Source organism: Aythya fuligula, chromosome 1 (assembly GCF_009819795.1).
Source record: "Aythya fuligula isolate bAytFul2 chromosome 1, bAytFul2.pri, whole genome shotgun sequence".
NCBI lineage: Eukaryota > Metazoa > Chordata > Aves > Anseriformes > Anatidae > Aythya > Aythya fuligula.
Window position 1 is genome coordinate 84,827,943 of NC_045559.1, and position 21,066 is coordinate 84,849,008.

Below are 21,066 nucleotides of genomic sequence, written 5' to 3' on the forward strand. Positions count from 1 at the left end.
GTTGGGTCTGTTTGAAGGAGGCCGTGACACGGGAAGGAAGAATTGGATGGACACAGGCTCCCTGATGGGGGAAGCTGCTTTTCGGGAACTTTGGTGGAAAAGATTAAAGCCCCTGCTTCATAGAAGCCTGGGCTGGATATATATGCAGTATTGGAAAGGGAAAGGGAAAGGGAAAGGGAAAGGGAAAGGCAAAGGCAAAGGCAAAGGCAAAGGCAAAGGCAAAGGCAAAGGCAAAGGCAAAAGGACCAAGATTTCTTCACTTAAGCTTATAAACCTACAGCTTGACTTTGCAGACTAAAAACTCCCGGTATGTTATGAGAATGAGTAGTTGCACTGCATTCAGGGTTAGTTCTCAGATTCCAGCCTTGGCTCCTTGTAAACTGACCTGCTTTTCTCCAGGGTTAGCCTTGAATTCAACCACATTAAATTCTAGACAGAACTGGTAAAGAACTTCTGGTTTTTTGCTTGCTGATCACTGAATCTGGCTTATCAGCTCTGGGTGGCTCGGCATTTAGAAGCTTGATGCTGGATCCCAGAAGTCCACAATTAGTCCACCACAACAGCACCATTTTAACCAGGAACAAAGGTCTGTGGGACCTCTCTCACTCACATATGCATCCCCCGAGGAAGGTGGAAAGGAATGGATCGTGATCAAAAGGAGCCCACAAAAGCACCGCTCTCATGAAGAATCTTCCCTGCAAGCGCAGAAGGTAACAGGAGGCATTCAAGTCAGCTCTGGTGAGGAGAAGCAACGTGGAGCAGAGGTATTATGTGGGATTTCAAATGGTCCTTACCCCAAAGGAGGGCCTCAGCTTGGTTGTTTTCCTGAATTGAGTAAATTGAAATGATAAGCAAACACTTCTACATAGACACACCACAAATTGGACGACAACAAAGGGAACGAGTTTCTATTTATTTATTCCACCTTAAAATGACTTAAAAGCGAATTTAAAATGCTAAAAAAAAGGGAGATCAAAAGAGGGAGAAACTGAAAATAAAACCACAGAGGAGGCATTACAAGGTTAGCAGAACCTAGAAAGCAGAGTTAGTATAAAACAGATTTACAGTCTCCGTGAACAGCAAATTGATGCTGCCCATGTAAACCGAGCAGCACGTAGTACTGCCCCTACCCTCCGAAAACACAAACTTCTTTTATCCTTTTGCTTTGTTCTCTTGCCGGATAGGAAAACACGACAATTTTAAAAAAGCAACACTTTCAATTGATAGAGAAAACATTTTACAAATCTGATATTGCTCTGCAGGCACGGGTAAATGTGTTCCTGTGGGAAGAGAGCGTGCCGAAGCAGAATTTAAACTTGCATAATTCCTCTTAAAATGATGCAACCGTGGTGGTGTGACTGCAAACAGAAGCTAGCCATGCCATTTCTCTGCCTGCCACCAACCGTCTGCCACACCGGGGGCTGGACAGAGCGAGGCAGAAGCGCCAGGCAGCACTGCAGGAAAAGGAAGGCATCTCCGGGCCAGTCGGAGTGCTCTGACAGCTCAGATGCGTGCAGGGCTTTTGTTACACTGACAAAGGGTGGCTCTGTGCGCTCGCCAAGGCTTTCCCTCTGCGTGTTTCAAGTTCCCCCTGACCTTGAGGTGCCGAGAGTGACTAAGAAGAGAAAGGGAGCAAGGGAAGTAACAGGTTGCTGCCCCCAGGGCTGCTCAGCAGTAAGCGCTCCGTGGCCAGAGGGTTAAACCAGTGCCTGTGCGCAGGCAACCCTAAAACCCTAAAATTTTTACCTTGCAAGCATCCTCCCTTCTAAAACTTGTCCTCCCCTACCTGTTTTGGCACATGCAGCCTTCCTGCTCCCCTCTCTGGTGGGCAAGATGCCTGAGATTAGCAGTTGCAGGCCCCAGTGTCCCTGCACACAGGGGAGGCAAGATGCATTTTAGCCTTCTGTTTAACAAGGGAGTCTCTGGCTTTAAAAAAATCATTAAAAAAACAAACAAAAAAAGCCCCTTCAGGAAGCAGTTAATCAAACATATCCTCAAACATGCGTCGCCCCATGGCTATATAAACCTCTTTTTCCTCCGGTGTCATCTGGGCCACCAGCTCGGGGCGCTGGCTCACTTGGCTGTAGGTGTGCGGGCGCCCAGCCACTGTGACTGTGGGGTCCTCCGCCACCACCTCGAACTCTTCATCCTCCTCCTCCTCCTCCAGCCCATACGCCGTGGTGGCCGTGGCAGCGGGGCGGGGAGGGGATTCCTCCTCCGACTCGCTCGTCTCGCTCTCCGAGTCACTGGCGTTGGCGCCGGAGAGAGGAGCGGAGCCCCCGACGGTGACGGTTGAGGCGGAGGGCGTCTTCTTCTCGTGGATGAGCAGGGCACGCATCACCTCCTCGTTGTCATCCAGGGCCGCCCGGCCCTCCTCACGCTCCTGGAAGGCGTCCAGATCCCGGCCCCCTGCAGAGAGACAGAAGGGAGTGAGGGTTTTCTCGTGAGCTGAGAGGGTTTGTTGTGGCAGGGTGTCTGCAGCTCCCAGACTCAACAGGTAAAATTCTTGCTCAGAAAGTGGCATTCTGAAGAAAACTTCTCTTAATCCTACTTTTGCTGAGAGAACTGTGAGTCCACCCAGCACTGAAAAACCTACGGGCTGTAGGAAGAAAAAAAGAAAGAAAAGAAATGCAGAGAACCTTATGTACAAAAAAAGGCCTAAAAAGTACAACAGACTCCCTGTGGAAAACTTTCTCTCTTGCACTGGAAAGGGCTGCATAAAAACAGCTGCTGGAGCTGAGGAGGATGGCTTTCTGCCCTCATACATTAACACCACTTGACTTCTTTTCCAATCCCTGGGCTTTCATCGTTGCGCACCGTATCCAGGCATTGGACATCCAAGCGTTTCCCTCCAGGATCGAAAATGCACTAGCTACTTTGTTCAGCTTGAGACAGAGAAATGCTGAGAAATGGGTAAACTAAGAATTAAGTTCTGCATTTAGCACGAAAATCCAGGCGAGTCTTTCCTGTGGTACAGTTAAGGCCTAAAGACCCATCCCTAACTTTATGGGACTCGTGTTTTCCTTGTAAATGAAGCTGTAGTAACACGTGATGGCTACAATTACTGTCATTAATGAAAAAATCTTGAAAGAAAGGAAGACCAAAAGCATTGTGTTGGCAGCCTGGTGCTCAGCAGCCCGGGGCAGCTCCACAAAGTCCAAACTTTGTGGCTCAAAGTCTGGACTCTGTGGTCTCCTGCTCGTGAGCACTGTTCCTGGCAGATCCACGCAGTGAATGCTTTCTGCCAGTGGTCCCAAGTTTTCTGCTTTCCTGTTTGTATCATACAAGAGTCACAGAAATGTGTTCCAGCACCAATTTCAGGCTATTTCCACCAGCTTCCATCTCCAGCAGTGCTGGAGGTTAAGCAGTGACGCCTCTGTGCTCCAAGGAGATACACTCCCCCTCAACGTCCTTCAGCAGCATCTCAGAAACATTTACGCTGCGTACACCAAAAGTCACCTCAAGGAACCAATTTAGAAGGAGACATGGACTGAATTTCTAGCTGAAAAACTGGGTGAGAATTCAGCATGGCTCTCTGGGTACTGGGAGAGGAATGATTTCAGGGCTTGTGCTTACACGTGATTCCCTTTTGCCATCTTCTCTCCCTTGGGCACCAACAGTGTCGTTCTGTAACCCTCAGGTGACTTGGAAGATTTTATCTATCGATTCCCTAACACACCAATGATAAAAGGTCTCTATTTCCCATTTTTGGTCTCCATGCTTAAATAGCAAACTTAGCAGTGCAGAACGTTTCTTCTGGTCGCTACAAGATCTTGACTATGGTCAACCAACAACCTGACCTCAACGTGAATGAAAATAAAAGCAAAGGCAACTAGAAACAGCTAGGAAGCAGTAAGGACTCACCTGTGACAGACAGTCCTACTGTGCTTCCAGAAGCTTTCTTTCTGACAGATTTTTCACATGAAACATTTTGAAAAATAATTGGCAAGAAGAATGCTGGGAGCACAAAAACACTGCCGATAGGTTTCGTAGGCTTCAGAGTCACCAAATGTTAATAAATTATATTTTCCAGCAGTGTCTTATTGGGGTTCAGCTTTCAAGTTGAAAGACCTCATCGAAAAGCAATAAACTCTCGAGGCAGAAGAACACCTATTACTAAGGGTACAGGAAGAGGTAACGGATAAGTAACATTTGTGGAGGAACATGCAATCCCGTGGGCAGCTCAGTTTTACTGACCTACATTTCCATCCCGGATCTAATAAATGGGCATTTTTTCCATCTACCTATGCACAGGTGTTTTGCACAGCGGGGGGGAGCAGACAAAATCTGGAGTGCTGGGAGCAACAGCTGCAGACGCACGAGGGAACCTGTTTCTCCCAGCACTCCCAGAAGCAGAGCAGCACTTGTGCTCTGCGCGTTTCCTTACCGTCTTTGATTTCATCGGGGTCATACGCCCCCTGCACCGTGCTCTCCCGGAGCCAAATTGGCCTCTCTCTGGCTGGCTTCCCGTCGCTGGCAGACCGGTTAATGTCCTCCTGGTCCTCCATGCTGATGACAACGTTCTGGGTATACAAGTCCTCGTAGGATGGGCCTTTCGTAGTCCACGCTTCCCGATGGTGTCCGCCTGTAACGCCAGCTGTCCCCGAACCCGTACCAGCTGCACGTTCTTTGCTAGGTAAAAGTCAGAGAGAGAAAAGCAGCACTCAGAACGAGCCCTTTCTTGGCCAGCATTGTAACACGCTAGATTATCTCCCTGGATCTGCAGCACAAACTGCCATTTTCATGGTGCTGCCGGGAATTTCTACACCAGCTTGCTGATTTGGGGACCTTGACACCTCTACATGAGGCCACGAGAACTTCTGCAACAGATGCCGAAAAGAAGAGGGAACAATAAGGCTGCGGATGCACGGATCTAAAAACAATCCTACAGTTACAGAATACCCCGAAATAAAAGTCACAGCAGCAAAGCCCACTCAAACAAGAGCAAGGTGATAAGCGATGCATAGGGCAGGCCAGTCAAAGTCTAGCACCCCTTTGTTTGCTGAGAGGAGCTGCTGCCAGCGCATTTTCCTCCAGGCTCCCTTCTAACTGAGGAGACTGCTGAAGAGAGGACACGGATCTGCCTGGATCTGATGGGAGGAGGACATCAGGTGGAGCATTTTCTGCATGCTGATGGCAACGAGCTGAAAATACTCTCTGGCTACATATCTATTGAGAAGGAAGACCTTCATCCCGAGGGAATCAGTGAAGGATCCCAGCAGCGTCCCTGTCCTGCTGCCAGCTGCTACCAGCTGAGCTGACAGGAGCTGTGAGCGCGCAGGGTTCACTTGCTGCTATCTGCCCAACAACCTTCCCTCCAACGGAGAAGCTGAAAACAAGGTTGCAGTTGGAGGCCTGAGCGATATGCAGTTTTTTAATTCAGCATGGATTTAACCGCTGCTTGATGAGCTCAGCATGCCCGGTTTTTAGGTGTAAAGTAAGAGGGGAAAATATGAAGGTAGGTGATCATCCTTCTTACCCATATGCAAAATATTGGTTTGTTCAGCCTCTGCTACTCATGACCTCCTATAAGTGCATTTGCTGGGATCTCTTCATAAAATACCTCACAATACTGGTGTTAGCACGTGTCCACACACTAGCTGGTTCTCTCCCACAGCCAGCCCCACCAGGAAAGCTTCACAGCAGCCTTGATTTTCTGGGCTGAAGGAGAAGACCCGTGCCCATGTGTTGCTTACATAAGCCAAGGAACCACACCGAGACCTTCTTCCCAGTGCCTGATTTCAAGTGTTGGTACCTTTCAGTTTTCCAAGACAGGCATGTGTTCTGTGAAAAGCACCGCTCTGCTTCCCACACAATAGAAATCTGTAACCAGCGTTTCCCTGACAATTTTATGTAATCCACTTCCCTCACAAGACACACAATGCAACTCTCCCCCAGCCTCTGCCTCTCCATGACTGCAGCGTGACAGCTGAATGCTCGGCGGTGCCAGGAGCTGCCTAATAATACTTTTGCACAGAGGTCCCCGTAAGTGTGTTTGAAATGGACTTCTTTCCTACGCACTACCATTTAGGAGCAAAACACTTCTTCCCTCACGTCAGGAGGGATTCAAAGATGAAGGTAACAGCTGTAAGAGACACCTACCATGCGAATTACTTCAAACCATCTCCGGCAACGTGTCACGTTTGCATGGAATAATCTAGACAGCTTCTATCTACTCTCTGACCCCAGCGAGCTTTGTGAGCGTGTCTCAACTCACTGCGCTGTTTGGGCAACTGCATCTTCACCGTACTGCTGGGAGTGGACGACCTCGAGGCTGCATGACCAGCGGGATATCCCTCACTGCAAGAGGAGACCTTGCTATTCAGCACACCTGATCCAAAGGCTGAGGTTGAGCACCCTAGATCAGGCACCAGCAAAGGGCCAGGCGTGCAAGCTGCCATACAGACAGCACAGAACAGGTGGAGGGAGTGCACTCTTCCAGTAATTTCTCTCTCTTTGATCCAAGATGCATTTTTCCCCTAGTTCCAGGCCACCCTGCTCAGACAGTAGCAGCTGAGGGCCCCAGATCTGGCTCCATTTGCTCTGTTCTTTTACCCTGATGGAAATCGCTCACTAAGTGGTTAAGCTGCCTTCAAAGGTGACATAAATAATCCTTGACATAGCTGAGGTATGGCCCGCAGAAACCACACTGAGCAATGGGAAAACAACCTGAAATCTTCATCTCAATCCTGTCCAGGCTATTAATAAAAGGTCTTGTAAAACGGGGATAACTCCTTTTGTGCTGTGTCTGAACTAAAGCACTTTTTCGTTTAGCTGCTCTTAAGAGCTTCAGCTTCATAGGGAACAACCCATGGTCCTTGATAGCATGACCACAGAAATGAATTCTGCAGGGATTTATGTTCTGTAACATCATGTTATCCTGACATAAGAAAATGGAGGAGGTATTCAAATTCATCTGTTTTAGGATACCACGGAGAATGGCTCGGGTAAAGCACGTGCATTTTGAAACCTGTGGTGCTAACTAATGCTCTGCCAAGGTTACGGGAAGGAACTGCCTCCTAGGAAAGTGTAAATGAAGATGTGACCAGCCATGTTGGCAGGTGAGTGACAGCTACAGGTTGTCAGTGAGGCTGGTTAGAGCTACCACCTGGAAACACGAGTTGCCCGTGCCTCTGAAAAAAAAAAGAAGACGCAGGCACTTTGTGACCTTTTCTGTCTGTTTCGGGAGCATCGAATGCCAGTTTCGGCAATGACTTCAGAAATTCAAGGCTCCATAAAATGGAGAGAGAATAAATAACCCAGGGTTTGGCACTTTAAAAAAAAAAAAAATCTCACAGCAGTACTTTCATGCAATTAGCTGCTTTGAATTAATAAGCGTTAATAAATAATTAAATCATTGTATGTGCTGAAGCGAGTTGTGCTCAAGTAAGGATTTAAAAATGCCTATTTATTTTGTCATTCCCTGCTCAGAGTAATTAATCATTTACAATGTTTTTTAAGTATTTAAGTGTCAAGCAAGTGGGTGCTGCTATTTAATCGTGGGACTGCACCAGGCTTCTGCTGTGCTCCTTTCCTGTGCGCTGAGATAAGGTAGCCATGGGAAGGCTGAGAAATGACCTTCTTTTTGGTGGGGTTATCCCGGTTCTACTACACGAACTACAGAAGTGGGTTTTTAAAGCAAAATTTCGTGATTCAGCTTGGGAATAAAGGCTTCAAAGCCTCCCCATATCAACAAAGACATGCTGAACGACCTTGGAAAAATCTTTTCCCCTCCCTACATGGCTTCTGTTTTTCTCAGAATGATGAGCAAAATCAGCTATATTCTTGGCTAGAAAGAGACAAGTAATTTTTTATTATATTAATTAGAAACTGTCCAGCATTAATATACGATGAACATTCTCTCTCAAGGTTAGCCTGAATGTAAAAAAAAAAAAAAGTATCCTGCTCGCTCTCCCATTAACAAAAGCCAAGCACCCCGAGGAACTGTGGGAATGCTTCTCCCCAAATCCCCATGGTACAGATTTTTTTCTTGTGTGTTTAATTATTTTTTTTAAAACAGAGAGAAGTGCATCACATTTCACCAGAGCTGACAAAACTGACAGCTCCCCACATCTTTCTGCATTATTTAAACATCATCTGTTTTTGTACAGCTAGGAATGTTCTGAAGGAAAGTGTCATTTCCCATGGGCAGGAACATTTTAAACATTTTCTGACTATAACGTGGTCTCCCCCCAAAAACGAGTTGTGTAACAAGTAGAGGAAAATCAGAAAAAGAAGTTTTGTCACATACAGATTTGAAACATGAAATGTAGAATGCATTTTGCTTACTTTCCAAAGCTGGGTGGAAACAAAAGGAATAAACAAAAGGGTTTGAGAGAAAGATGAGAGTGAAGCACCCTTGGTGCAGAACAAGTAAGACCCGAATGCAGCCAGGGGTTGCAGAAGGTTTGGGAAAACCTCACGGAGCAGAGGAACGTGCTGTGAGGAAGCACTGCAGTGAGAGAAAGCAGGGCCCATTCCCACCTCTGCTTCAAGGCAGGGATCTCTGTGGGTTCTGGTTCGAGGATTTCATAGGCTAAGTTAACATCTTCTGTCTCACGAAGCAGCGCGTAGATGGGCTCGATCTGCTCGTTAAATCTTGCCACGAGTGTCCTTGCATCCTTTTTGGGCATTGCCGACTCATCTTCTTCCACTTCAGTCTCACAGAAAGTACAGCGGAAAGTTCCTGAAATGAAAAAAGTTGCAAAGCGTCAGAAGAAAAGCAACAAGGCCAGCTCTTTGCGCAGCGTTTTAAACATGGGCGCTTCACTGTTTTCTTTGCTCGATGCTAAATAGCTTTTCTCACTCTGACAAGCCCTTCCCACACGCAGTGCACCTGGTTATTAAGCAGCCAAGAAAAAGCAACAAGCACTTTGATGTCACCCGGTGATACCCAGCTCGGGGAGCAGCTCCTTGCTCTGAGAAGCCCAGGTGTGTTGCAGTACCACTATTGAGACATATCCTAATCTCACGCCCTTTCTTGCTAGACGTTTTAAATGAGCTAGAAAAGCAGGTCAAACAGAGGCAACTGAAACGGTTGCATGGCAATGCAGTTAGGAAAAAAAAAAAACCCTACTGAACTCACAGCAGGCCTTTTGGTTTCATTGCTCCATCTGCGAGCAGGAACCTTGGGGAAGCGCTCGCAGCAGGCCCTCACCATATGGTCTGCAGCCAGGGGAGCAGCACAGTGCGCTGCCCTGTCCTCACACACGGCGGGCACAGCTACGTGGCTACAAATGCTGCGCTCCCACCTCGGGATTTCTCTTGGCCCTGTGTGATTTCTTTTTTACGTATCCTTCCCGTGGCACTGACACACACCTGGTATCATCTCTCGGTACCCTAATGAAGAAAGGGAAAGGTGTCTTTTTACTAACAGGGAGCCCAAGGACAGGTTGTGTCAGGGAATCGGCATGTTTCTGTCTAACCATCAGTGTCGGGAGCCGGCTGTATCACTGACACCAGGTACAAACACAGCTGGAAGAATGGGGTTGGCCCAGGGCACGAGGTAACGGGACAGGCTTGCAAGCCAGGGCTGCTGGTGTCTCGTCCTGCTGCCTGCACAGATTTGCTAGTCTCGTCGCTTCGTTTTTCAGTGTATCTCCTTCTCTGCCTGTAACAGAGCGATAAAAACAGACCTAGCTTCTTCGCTGGTGGCTGTGAGGGCTAGACAATGCTTCCACAGTTCTTGGAAAACGTATAAAGGCACTGTTTATGACAGGAGGCAGAATCTGTTGCCTCTCACCACAGTCTGTAGAAATGCAATTTTCTACCTTGGCACCATCTGAAATAGCTTTTGCTCATCGTTACTTGCAAATTAATCCGAGTGTTGTCTCTGTGGAGTGTAACACATACAAACTTCCTGCAAAGAAGTCACTTTACGAAGTTTGTCACATCTCTGCAACAGCCAGAGCACCCAACAACAGCAGCACGTGCCGTGAAGGGTAAGTAAATACGGCGCTCTCCTCTCCCATCCAAGCACGAAACTCTGTGCTTCACCCTGCAAAAACTGCCGCTATCGATTCAAGAACGGGACAATTATATAAGCTGTCAGCCCGGCAAGAACTGAGGCCAAAGTTTGGTCTCCTTATCCCGCATTGGAAGCTATCAGCATGACAAACTGGTACAAGTTGAATCAATTGAAAATAATTAGCACATCTCGGTTCCCGTAATGGACTAAGGGAACAAACCCAGGTTAACAGAGAAACCTCTCCTCTTTTTACAACCCCACCTCACCACACACCCCGAAGTCCTGCTGTAGGTTCCTGAGACAGCTCCTGCTTTTCTCATGTCCATTTGTGAACACTAAGTATTTGCTAAAGACTCAAAGCAGGGGGAGAATGACTCCGGTTCACAGGACCAAGAAATCAGACAATAAATGGAAGGAACTCTTGGAGCTCTCGTGGATCTGCTGCAACGTCCCCCCCTCAGGGTTCTTCACAAGCAAAAAATAAAGTTAAGAGATGGATTATGTAAAGAATCGGGGAATGAGTGAAATGACAGGCTTCCTCCATTAATATGCTGATTTTCTGGAGGTGATGCAGCATTTCAGAAGAGGCATATGTGATCAGAGAACCGAGGAGTTGGCTTGCCATGGCAGATGGCATTTACGTGTTGCGAACCTCTTCTGCTAGACATTAAGAGGTCGCAAAATGTCACCAGAGCTTTTATGTCACATCAGCAGTGACACATTCTCCTCACAAATGCGTATTGGATGTGACAAACATGAAGTGGAGCCCACCCAAAGGCTGAGAATGGCCGCGTGCCCACTCCTGGGATGTATTTCTTCCCTCTGCCTGGACACAACTGCTGGTTTGCCACACAAATACGCTGCACGAGCCAGGGCAAGCAGGCAACCCGGAGCTTCCCTGCACCTTGGACGTATCAACAGGGAGCACGTGCATCCCCTTCTGTCCACACACACCTCGCTGTTCCACGCTCAGGCACCCAGCATGTTAAAAACCAGCCTTCTGAGAGACATCTCCTCATCTGCTCCCTCAGGGACCGATTCGCCGGTGCTGTGGCTCCCCAAGGCGTGCTACGATTAGCGCAGCTCAAGCTCGGAAGCACAGGGCCAGAAATATTTGCAGCTAATTCCTAATGACTCGATTTCACTCGAGAGAAGGAAAAGGTCAACCGCCCACACGCCTTGCACGCGGTGTGTCCAAACGTGCGTGCTGCATCTGCTCGAATTCGGCTGCGTGCACCAGCTTAACGCTGCCAGAGGAGCTTGCCCAAGAGAGGAGACATCAGAATTAAAACCGATCCCACCGTGTTCGTTTGGCTCCTCACCTATGCACACATTTAACTGGAACTGAATGTTAAAGACACAAGGAAGGTCTTCTGCTGGATCACAGAATGGTTTGGGCTGGAAGGGACCTTGAAGCCCACCCAGTTCCACCCCCCTGCCACGGCAGGGACACCTCCCACCAGCCCAGGCTGCCCAAAGCCCCATCCACATTGTGCTGCCAACTGTACCTCGCCTCAGCCAGCTTCCATCTGGTTAACCCTCCAGGTATATTGACAAGCTGCCCTCCAGCTCATCCCCTCCACCTTCATTCTGTAAGGCCAAATAAGCCACATGTTCTCCTTCCCCTCATAAAAGTGGCCACCCATTCGTTTGATCACTTTCTCTCTCACCTTTCTGCTACTCAGGAAAAGCTGCAGCGCACACAACTCTCCAGATGAGACCTCCCAGAAGCCCAGTGGCATTAGTGCTTCTGGGATAACTGCTGAGACCTCTTAAGATCATGGAAGTGCTGCCTCAATTATCACAAGATCTCGCAATGCTTCCAGACCTTTCCTCCTCTGCGCTTCCCAGTGGATGAGCTCCATGTTCACAGGAGAGGTTTGCAGGAGATGCTGGGTACAGGACACTGTACTTCACACTGCAACCTTCCAGCTCATTTTTATTACTCCAGCCTTCAGCCTCATCCAGTTCTTTATTCTCCACTGCAACCACAAAACATTAAGGTAATTTATTTTCAAAATCTCCTCCAAGCTTCTTTTAGAAGAAGCATTATTACCATTACATGGGGGGCGAGCTAAGGCACAGATGGCAAAATTTCAGCAGCATCTGCAGATTTGAGCGGCACTTGGTTTGTAATGCCTGAGAAATGCTTCTCGGGAACTTCTGTTCCTGCAATAAGCACGCAGGGCTTTTACCCATTATCTTCCAGGCTCCAGAATCGGGCATCTCAAATGAGTTAGGAGAAACGGCTAATGACAGCCTTAGAGAAATTTACCTAGAAATGACCAGTCCAAGACCAGACAGAAGCACAGCTGACCTGAAGGGTCATCAGATCATGCTGCTGTGGCTACTGGAGCCATCTTCTTCCAGTAAATGGCTGACTTGTACACGTTTTTAGTTCTTCTGCAGCAAACCAGAGCAAAAACATTACATGCACTCAGCTCATCGTTCTCACTGAGTAAAGCACAATTGCTTTGGAAAAAAAAATCCGTGGTAGGGAAAATGTTTTAGGATGCGCAAGCAGCATTCATTTCAGCACTTCCTATCCCCGAGTGCTTCGTGTGACGTTGGAAAGGGACGACTGAAGATCTTGAGGAAAGGTCAGAGCTTCCTAGGTTCCTACCAGCAGGGAACCAGACACGAGCCCATCTCCAGGTGATGCTGTGCATGGTTATCAGCAGGTTTGGAGCCCCCTGCTCCTCACAGCCCCCTGCCACCTGACTGAACGGAGCAGCAGAGAAGATGACAAGCTGCTAGCGTGGTGTGGGTCAGCTGCAGGGGGAAGCAGGGTGTCTGGGCAACCTGCTCCTGCTTGCTCAGCCTGGACTCCAGAGCCTCTCACTTCTCAGACCTCCCTGTCCAACTTTCTTTCCCTGGGTGGCTTTTTCCAGTACCAGCCTCTTCCCAGTCCCATGGGAAGGGAAGGGAAGGGAAGGGAAGGGAAGGGAAGGGAAGGGAAGGGAAGGGAAGGGAAGGGAAGGGAAGGGAAGGGAAGGGAAGGGAAGGGAAGGGAAGGGAAGGGAAGGGAAGGGAAGGGAAGGGAAGGGAAGGGAAGGGAAGGGAAGGGAAGGGAAGGGAAGGGAAGGGAAGGGAAGGGATCAGTACAACTCCTATCCCCTCCCTCCACAACCAATCCATGCTCATGTAATGGGAGTCCTTAGCACCCTAAGTAATAGGCAGCGCTGTCAGTACAAATTATAATTAAGTTCCTTTCATTTCGCATTGATTTTCAGGATTTAGAGGACTACTTAGGACAGCACCTAAAGGCACTTCCCTCCCGAATCGTTACAGCCAGAAATAGTAGGCTGAGTGGCTACAGCAGGCCTGGATCGTTATTTGCCACAACAACCTCCACGTTCGGATGTAAGGACATTCACCTCTGAGGGATTAAACTGAAGCGAAGAGAGTTTTGAGGACTTTAATGAACCAGGCTAGTAGCAGAGCTGATTGTTAAAACAGTTGTTGGTTAACTGCATTAATGCTGATGCAGATTAGGCTTCAGCAGCTGTTCATCTTTAGCGACTCCTGGAGTTGAAGGGGCTGCTCAGCCTTCATTAAAGCATCCTCAGCATCTCAGTGAGAAACCAATTTCTCGTGTCTGAGAGAGAAACGCCTTCCTGCCCCAAGGAAAGATGAGTTTCCTCTCAATTTTACCTCCTAGCCATCCCTGGCCCCATCTCTCTTTTCTCCCCACAGTGGAGACCTATAGCCCCAAGTACATTTATATTCATATTTGACTTCCAAAAACCCAGTTGCTTTAGGCAAAGGACAGAAAAAAAAAAAAAAAAAAACACCAAATAAATGCTTCCCAAACACCACAGCAATACTGTTCTCTCTGCGAGTATTTCAACGTTTCCATAAATGCATTAAAAAGCCAATTACGGAGCACAGTGTGTTACATAAAACGCAACGCCACATCTCATCTTCCTAAGACGGGTTTCATGGTCCGCTGGATCTCCAGCTCTCGAGGACACGCCACAGCCCAAGGCTGACTGCAGTGCTCAGGCTTGAAATGTGGCACAGGAAGCGTTCATTTTTCTGTCAGCCCTGTCTGGACACCCCACGACATCCATGCTACTGTTCAAGCTTCTTCTGGTACAAGCAGTGGGCCATGTGTAGGAAAAGGTGCCGTTTAGGGAAGATTTGGTAACCCGAATTCCAGAATGAAACATTCAGTGTTGCCACTGAAACTGGAAACGCAGCAGGCTTTACCCTAGCAGTCTGAAGAAGCTTGCTTTAACATTTGGCTGCAGAGAAGAGGAGGCAGACTGCAGCTGAGCAGATGCAGTGATGCTGGTCAGATGCAGTGACAGGCTGGGGATGGCTGAAAGCAGAGAAGTAGAAATTTTGGGAGACCCCTCGGAAAGGCACTACAGCCACAGCCACAAGCCAGATGAGGCTGGTGATAAACACAGCAGCCTGTGCCCCACCGCTGACAGCTCTCCTGGTAGCAGGCAAGGAAGCACAGCATCTCCTCCTCTCTCTCTCCCTCTTCTGGAGAGGTGCCACCAGGTACAGACATCCTGGGTTGTGGGCAGACATCTGAATTCCTAAGCCAGTTCACAAATGGGAAATCAAGAACCAAAAATGAAGTGAAAGAAATTCCTTTTAACACTAAACACACCAAATCTAGACCCAGTTTCTCCTAGGTATGTACATATTCTAGCACAAAACCCTCTGAGTTAAGAGCTATGAGATCAATACTTCCCAGCAGCAGGCCTTAAAATTTTAAGACAGGTTTGTGTGAAATTGGGGAAGAGCAAGGATTGTTCCCCTGCCAACAACTTGTTTTTACTGACCTAAACGGTCCGGGGCTCATTAACAGGTACGGGGCTCCATGGTGGAGACAGGAGTAAAAATCCTGCTCCTCAGGACAGCATTCTCTGTCTAACCCACACGCACAACAGGTTTGGGAAGCAGCCTTAAATGCTTCTCCCGTACAAATACTTCTCCAAATCAGCCTCCCAAAAAAAGGTTTATTTTGGGAATCCGCTAAGTGTAAAAACCAGTATTTGATCATACAATTCAACACCGTTTCATAATATATGCACACCCAGGTACAGCTCTGGCTTCTGAGTACCTGATCTTGAGCCCTAATAATGCTTCTTAAACATTTTTCTTGTTTAATGTGGATTCAGAGGAGTGAATTGCCCACCAGGTATTAAAGAGAGAATAAACACTTCATTTGGGATTAATGTCAATCGGTTTCTTTTCAGAGCTTCTAGTTCTGTAATATAGATACAGCAGACACAGCGTTTAAGGGCACTTAGGCAGTGGCACAATTTCTGATTCAGATGAGGTAATACTGCAAGAAACCTGTTCAGGAGGGTTCAAAACCGCAATTCTCCAGCATACGAAGAAGGATCAAAGCAATTTGTTCAGCAAATAAAAAGAAGATGGCAACTCGTGGCAACAACAACAACAAAGGAGAGAAAGGCACGCTCTTAAACACCCAGCGCTATTAGCAAATGGTGAAGGAAATAGATTTGGTAATTGCCATCAACCGGTGTCTCGCTACAATCAGAAGGAAATTTCACTGAGCCGGTGCATATGTTCATGTATTATTTATTCTCCCTGAGAGCACTGTGTAAATGTATAAAAATTGAGGGACTGGCAGTCCTGGAAACAGAAGGTCTCTCTGTTAAGCTGCAGAGCGGATTTTACTCCGGCAGTTACATTATCCTAGGCATAACTTGGAAAAATGCTGCTGCTGGAACGTTATTACAGATGGCCAAAAATAGCGTCCAGCCCTTCTTCTGGACCCTCTCGGCACAAAATGAACCCTGCTGTTAACAGTAAAAATAGGACTTGCTGAGGTAAGACACCCTTGGCAACACCTTAGAATACGTAAGGACGGCATTTGTCTTCCTTGAAAACCTCAAGCACCGAGGGACAAGGAAAAAGCAGCAGAGAAATGTCCTGAGACTCGTTCAAGAGCCTCCTGTGTCAGGCAACGGCAGCCGTGAAATAATTCCCGGGCCTGAGATGAATCTGTTAACCCACATTGGCACTTCTGGTTTTCTGGGAGAGATCTCTTCTTCCACGCTTGCTCTAACTACCGAATCCCTTTAGCAACACGCAACATGTTCCCTGAGAAGAGGGATTTACAACCCTGACACACCTCCTGTGCCACCTGTAGCCCAAAAGGGCATCAATTTCAGTAGAAGATGGCTCAGAAATGCCAATAACCAGAAGTCTTTCCTTCCAGACTCCTTTCAGGATTAACAGGCGGTAAGGAAAATTCCCTACTGCATGACTTTCCTCCACAGAGCTACGTGGACCTCCAACAGAGAACAATGAAGATTAATAAAAATAAATAAATAAGTTAAATGTCATTTTCTCCTCATTATAATAAACTCCAGTTGAAAAGAAGGTTACACAAGGGATGCCGAGGCTTTGCATTTCATGCAAAGCTGCTCGTGTACACCCCAGAAATCTATTGAAGAACAAAGAGCAAGAATTAAACACTTAGAGCACCGTCCCAAGGCACCATTTGGAAGGCCAATAGGCCAATGGCAGAAGTGTGCGTATTTCCCTACCGCTGCTTCCAGCAGTGGTGGCCGTGGATGCCTGATGGCAGCAGCTGGCAAGAGCGAGGAGGAGGAAGCAAGACGGCGAGCTCCGCGCCAGCGCGTTGTTTCCAGCTCTTTTCAGTGGCACTGCAAGATGGGCCAGCTCCGAAAGGACACGCTGCTCTTCCGTCTGCTCTTCCTTTTTGGTTTTCTGAGAGGCTCTGGAGGCCCTTCACAGGAACAAAGCAGGTTTTTCAGATGCTGGTTACTTTAGAACAAAGCCAGTCTATTATCGGAGCAGATTATCCTCCTTTCCAAAGGTCTGGAGCAGCTCGCAGGCAGCCCTCACTGAATCTGCTGTTTACTGCTGTGATAGATCATGCTCCTAGCCTGCACTCTTTGAAAGGTGCCCCTGCACTGCCAAGATATATAACAGTATGAGATAAGAATGGGTACTGCTCTCCAACAGACTTTTTGAGATTCACTTTTTGCTGGGAATACAAAGGATGATGCAAGGTAGCATTTTCTATCAACTACCTCGTATTCTCACTCATTCAAAAGGTAACAGATCCCCTTCTGACACGTGCACACGTATGCTTTGCCTGCAAGTCCTACCTGTTAACTCTGCTGCATTACAGAGTATTTTTATAAATCTTTGTAAAAGATCTTTCACCCCTTCTCTTGCTGACCATCGCTGTAACGGGGAGCGGTGCTGAACGCACCATCACACAGGCTCTAGGACGTAGGCTGGAGCACCAGCAGAACCTGACACACTCTAGGCCTACCAAAACGTCCAAAAAAGAAAGGAGGAGGTGAATTACAGCACAAAATGTACAGCAGGGACTGCTAAGACCAGTGTTCAGAACACAATCTAAAATGCCAGCATGGCCTGGTGAGCCAGCAGGAGTGCCCCAGGCACATGTTAAAAACTAAGCATTTCTGCTACCAACCCTTCAGAGACCAAATTCCTGTCACTCTCACCTATATTTCATACTTAGAAAGGGGGGGGAATGTTTTCAATTAGTGCTTTACTCAGAGGGAAAAACCTTCTGCAGCTAAGGGCAAGTTTTGCTTTCTGCAGTGCAGTCTCTTATCGCTGGTTTCATGGTCAAAACAAGTAATGCTGACCAGAAGAAATGGGAATCTTCTCACTGCAGAGTATGTGTGCCACCCACTCCTACCTGCACCCAAATATTTAAGATTAAGAGAGCACCCCCTGAGTACACAACTTGCTTTAAATTACTCTAGAAACCTGCACGCCAAAAAAAAAAAAAATAATAGCAGATTGGAAGTGCAGAGACACTGGAATAAACTAATTCCCAAGACTATTTCAGTTATTAAAAGACAACAAAGATGGGAAATTTCAGGTGCTAGGAATGTAAAACACTAAGAGTTGGCCCTCCCACGATGGCACACGGTAAAATTGATCAGAAACAAAGCCCGCAAGACAAATTTTCCAGCTCAGCCTGACCTATACCTAACAAGAGATAAACCAGTAATTTATTTCATCATCTGCAACACCAGCAAGAGAGAAGGACTTGCTGGCATCAGGAGTGTTTTAAGAACGTCTCTGACCTCAAGATTCCTGCTGTCTCAGATAACCTGCTGGTGATTTGCTGTCTCGCTCGTGGAGCTGTGGAGGAGATATATTGACGAAGCTTATAGTAATGCCAGGCAAAGCAATAAAAAAGCCTCCTTGACATTTGCAAATTTTCAGAGTCCAGAGGGATTACCTCTCTTCATGTCATTCTATCTTATTTCTGCTTCGGGTTGATTTCCCCTCACTGCTAACATCTCAAATTTTATCACCTGAAAAATAAGAGCCAAAAAAGCTTAATTCAGCCTTGCCTTTCACTCACTGCTACATACAGGCAAAGCCCCCAGATTATTTGACATGGCAAGTATCCCTTTAACAACCTAGGACTATGCTGATGTTTAAAAAGTATAAAAGGAAAGAGTAGTAGTTAAAAAAGCAAATTTCATCCCACTTTTTGTATCTCACAATGTATGTTTGTATAAAACGTGGTCTTTAAGTAGACTGTCCATGCCTGATAGCCTCAGATAACCAAATATTTCATGTATCACCTGAATCATCTTCAGAAACAGTAACGTGAGTTCTCCATAAATCACACCCCAGAAAAACGTATCTTTGGAGGAAAAGCTGTGCCATGACAAGTAGCTTGGGCAACAGAAGCTGAAGACACAGAGTAAGAAATTTAGTTTAACAAATTTTACTGAGTTAATAAAATAGACTGACAGTTCCTCTAAGCGACCTGAAGTTCCTGTTGACTTCCATTACAGAAACAACAACCCACGAGGTACTCCCTCTTTTGTTTCTTAATTTGATGAAACAAAACACGACATCTGCTAATTGTTATGCCATTTCATTAACCTCTTTAGTCAAACAGTAAAAAAAAAAAAAAAAAAAAGAAGAAAGACACCAGGGGTAAACTACCCTTCAGACTGCTAAGGCATGAAAACTCTGAGGCTGTACCTTTGTTACTGTCTTTCAGCTCGATGGGTTGAGTCAGCTTCTGCCTAGTTTATTTTGTGGGTATCCAGGGAGTGAATGCTTGTGAAGTGCTTTCAGCACAGCGAGCGGCGAGTCCTTTCCTCTGACACAGAGCAGAAAGCCAAGCCAGGCATATGCTCGCATCGTGGTTCATGCTATCTGTACAGCTCCTATCCATAAAGGTTTTATAAACCTCTTGAATGTTTTTATTTCAGATGTTTAACAATTCCAGTGAGACAAAAGCAGGGAGAAATTGATCACATGCACCCAGTTGCTTTTTAGGAGCTAGGCATAGTGCAGCTACATAAAAGAGCATGCGTGCATATAAAAACCCAAACCCTAAGCCCATTCCTGCTTTTCTTTTTAAATAGTCTCCCCTTCACAGGCAACTTCTCCTATCTTTGGAGACAACCGCATCTCTGACAACTCATTTTACAGAACTGCTTCTCTCCTCTTCCTTCCCTCTTCCCAGGGGGAGCGGTGGCTTCGCTGATCATGTGCCGCACCATCTCCTGATTAATTCTGATAGACAACCAGCAGCTAGCTGGCACATCATCATCATCGCCCTAGGATGAACAATAATCTGCCTCGCCATCTGCTCTCGGATTTATTTTGAAGCAGCCACTGCTCCCTGCGGTGCGGCAGGGACCAGGGACGGCGCCCTTCCCCTGGGGGCGATGTGCTGAGGGCTGGTGGTGTTGGCTGCGAGACACCTGGGGGGAGCGCAGGATCCGAGGAACCAAGACTGCGACCCGTGAAAGATTTCAAAATCAAAGCTTTTTGGATCTCTTTGGTTCATTTCTGAAAGTCGTCAGGTAGTGAGGAGGTTCACCTAGTGACTGCAGGACCCTGCTCACCTTCACACCCTCTTTCAGGTCCAGTAGTGTAGTCCAGGAGGTGGCAATTATGGACTCACTGGGGCCGTGCCACTGTTGAGATGTGCTGAAGCCACCAGCAGACTGCAGGGAGAGGACACATTTGGAAAGGGATGTCAGGCTGTCATACAAACTTAGAAACAAATCAGGTGGAGCCTGAAGTTTTGTGCAGCTGGTGAAATGTGAGGGATGGGAAAAAGACTAGAATTGTAGGGTGGCTCGGGATGGAAGGGACCTTTGCAGGCCTCTAGCCCAGCCTCCAGCCCAAACCAGATCCAGCTCTGCGGCCAGACCAGGCTGCTCTAACATTTCTAGTGACTGGCAGATAAAAAATTCCATGAACAAAAAGAGGGCAGAGGAGGGTTAAAATGCTCTGGGAGACAGCAACGCTAATCCAAATGAAGAAATTTCTGGAATCCACGTTATGAAATTCATTAGAGCCAGGTAGAAGGTACTGTGCTGGTTTTAAAGAAGGGGGGGAGCAGAAAGGGCGAATTGTCCAGGCAACACACTGCAATGATCTCTGGTCACCACGAAGGATGAAACCAACAGGAATCCACAGTGCTGTGCTGCAGACAGCAAAAGAGAAGCTGGTTGCTGTGTGTATTAACAACTATGTCATGCAAGGCGTGAGATGATGCTATGTTACCCTGCGTTATCCTGCCCTATGACCACCTGTGGTGATAAACGGAGCGCAGCTGCACATGCTGCAGTGATTCCAAGGGAACAAAGTGGCAGCTTAACGCATATGCTTCATTAGGGAAAAAAAAGGGGAAGACTGACTTTTCTAGCAGGCTTTTGATGAAATTCGTACGCCCAGGTCACAGTACCTGAAGGGACAGCCAGTGAATCACACGAGAGGACTCCAAAGGCAGCTCCTGATTGCACCAGCGACTACTCCACCAGTGCCTACCCTTGTCTTACCATCTTACAGTGAAACCACACGCTCAAATGCAGACTTTATTCTGCTCAGCAGCTGAAGTGATCAATTAAATTGTTTTCTTCTAAGAAAATCCTGTACAAACTCTAAAGACCAAAATGCTGGTGAAGAGACCAGGTTCTGCACACTGTGTGGTGCCCTACTGGCCATCTGTCCAGTGCTGCACAACGTGGGGTTCCCAGCATCCCAAGGGACATAATATTATCTGTTCTCCTTTTCTTTCTCATTAGCTCCAATAAATGACATTTTAATCAATAACT

The 21,066-nt window shown here is 47.2% G+C and overlaps 1 protein-coding gene across 1 annotated transcript in view; it reads right to left on the reverse strand.

Annotated features, from left to right (window-relative positions):
* Positions 1-971: 971 nt before the first annotated feature.
* GTF2E1 (general transcription factor IIE subunit 1) overlaps positions 972-21,066 on the reverse strand; it is a 45,240-nt gene continuing 25,145 nt past the window's right edge. Inside the window, exons 3-5 of the mRNA XM_032207931.1 lie at positions 8,485-8,686; positions 4,388-4,632; positions 972-2,409 (exon numbers count right to left, since the gene is read on the reverse strand). Of these exons, the coding sequence (XP_032063822.1) occupies positions 1,979-2,409; positions 4,388-4,632; positions 8,485-8,686 (878 nt within the window). The 3' untranslated portion in view covers positions 972-1,978. The remainder of the gene's footprint in view (positions 2,410-4,387; positions 4,633-8,484; positions 8,687-21,066) is intronic.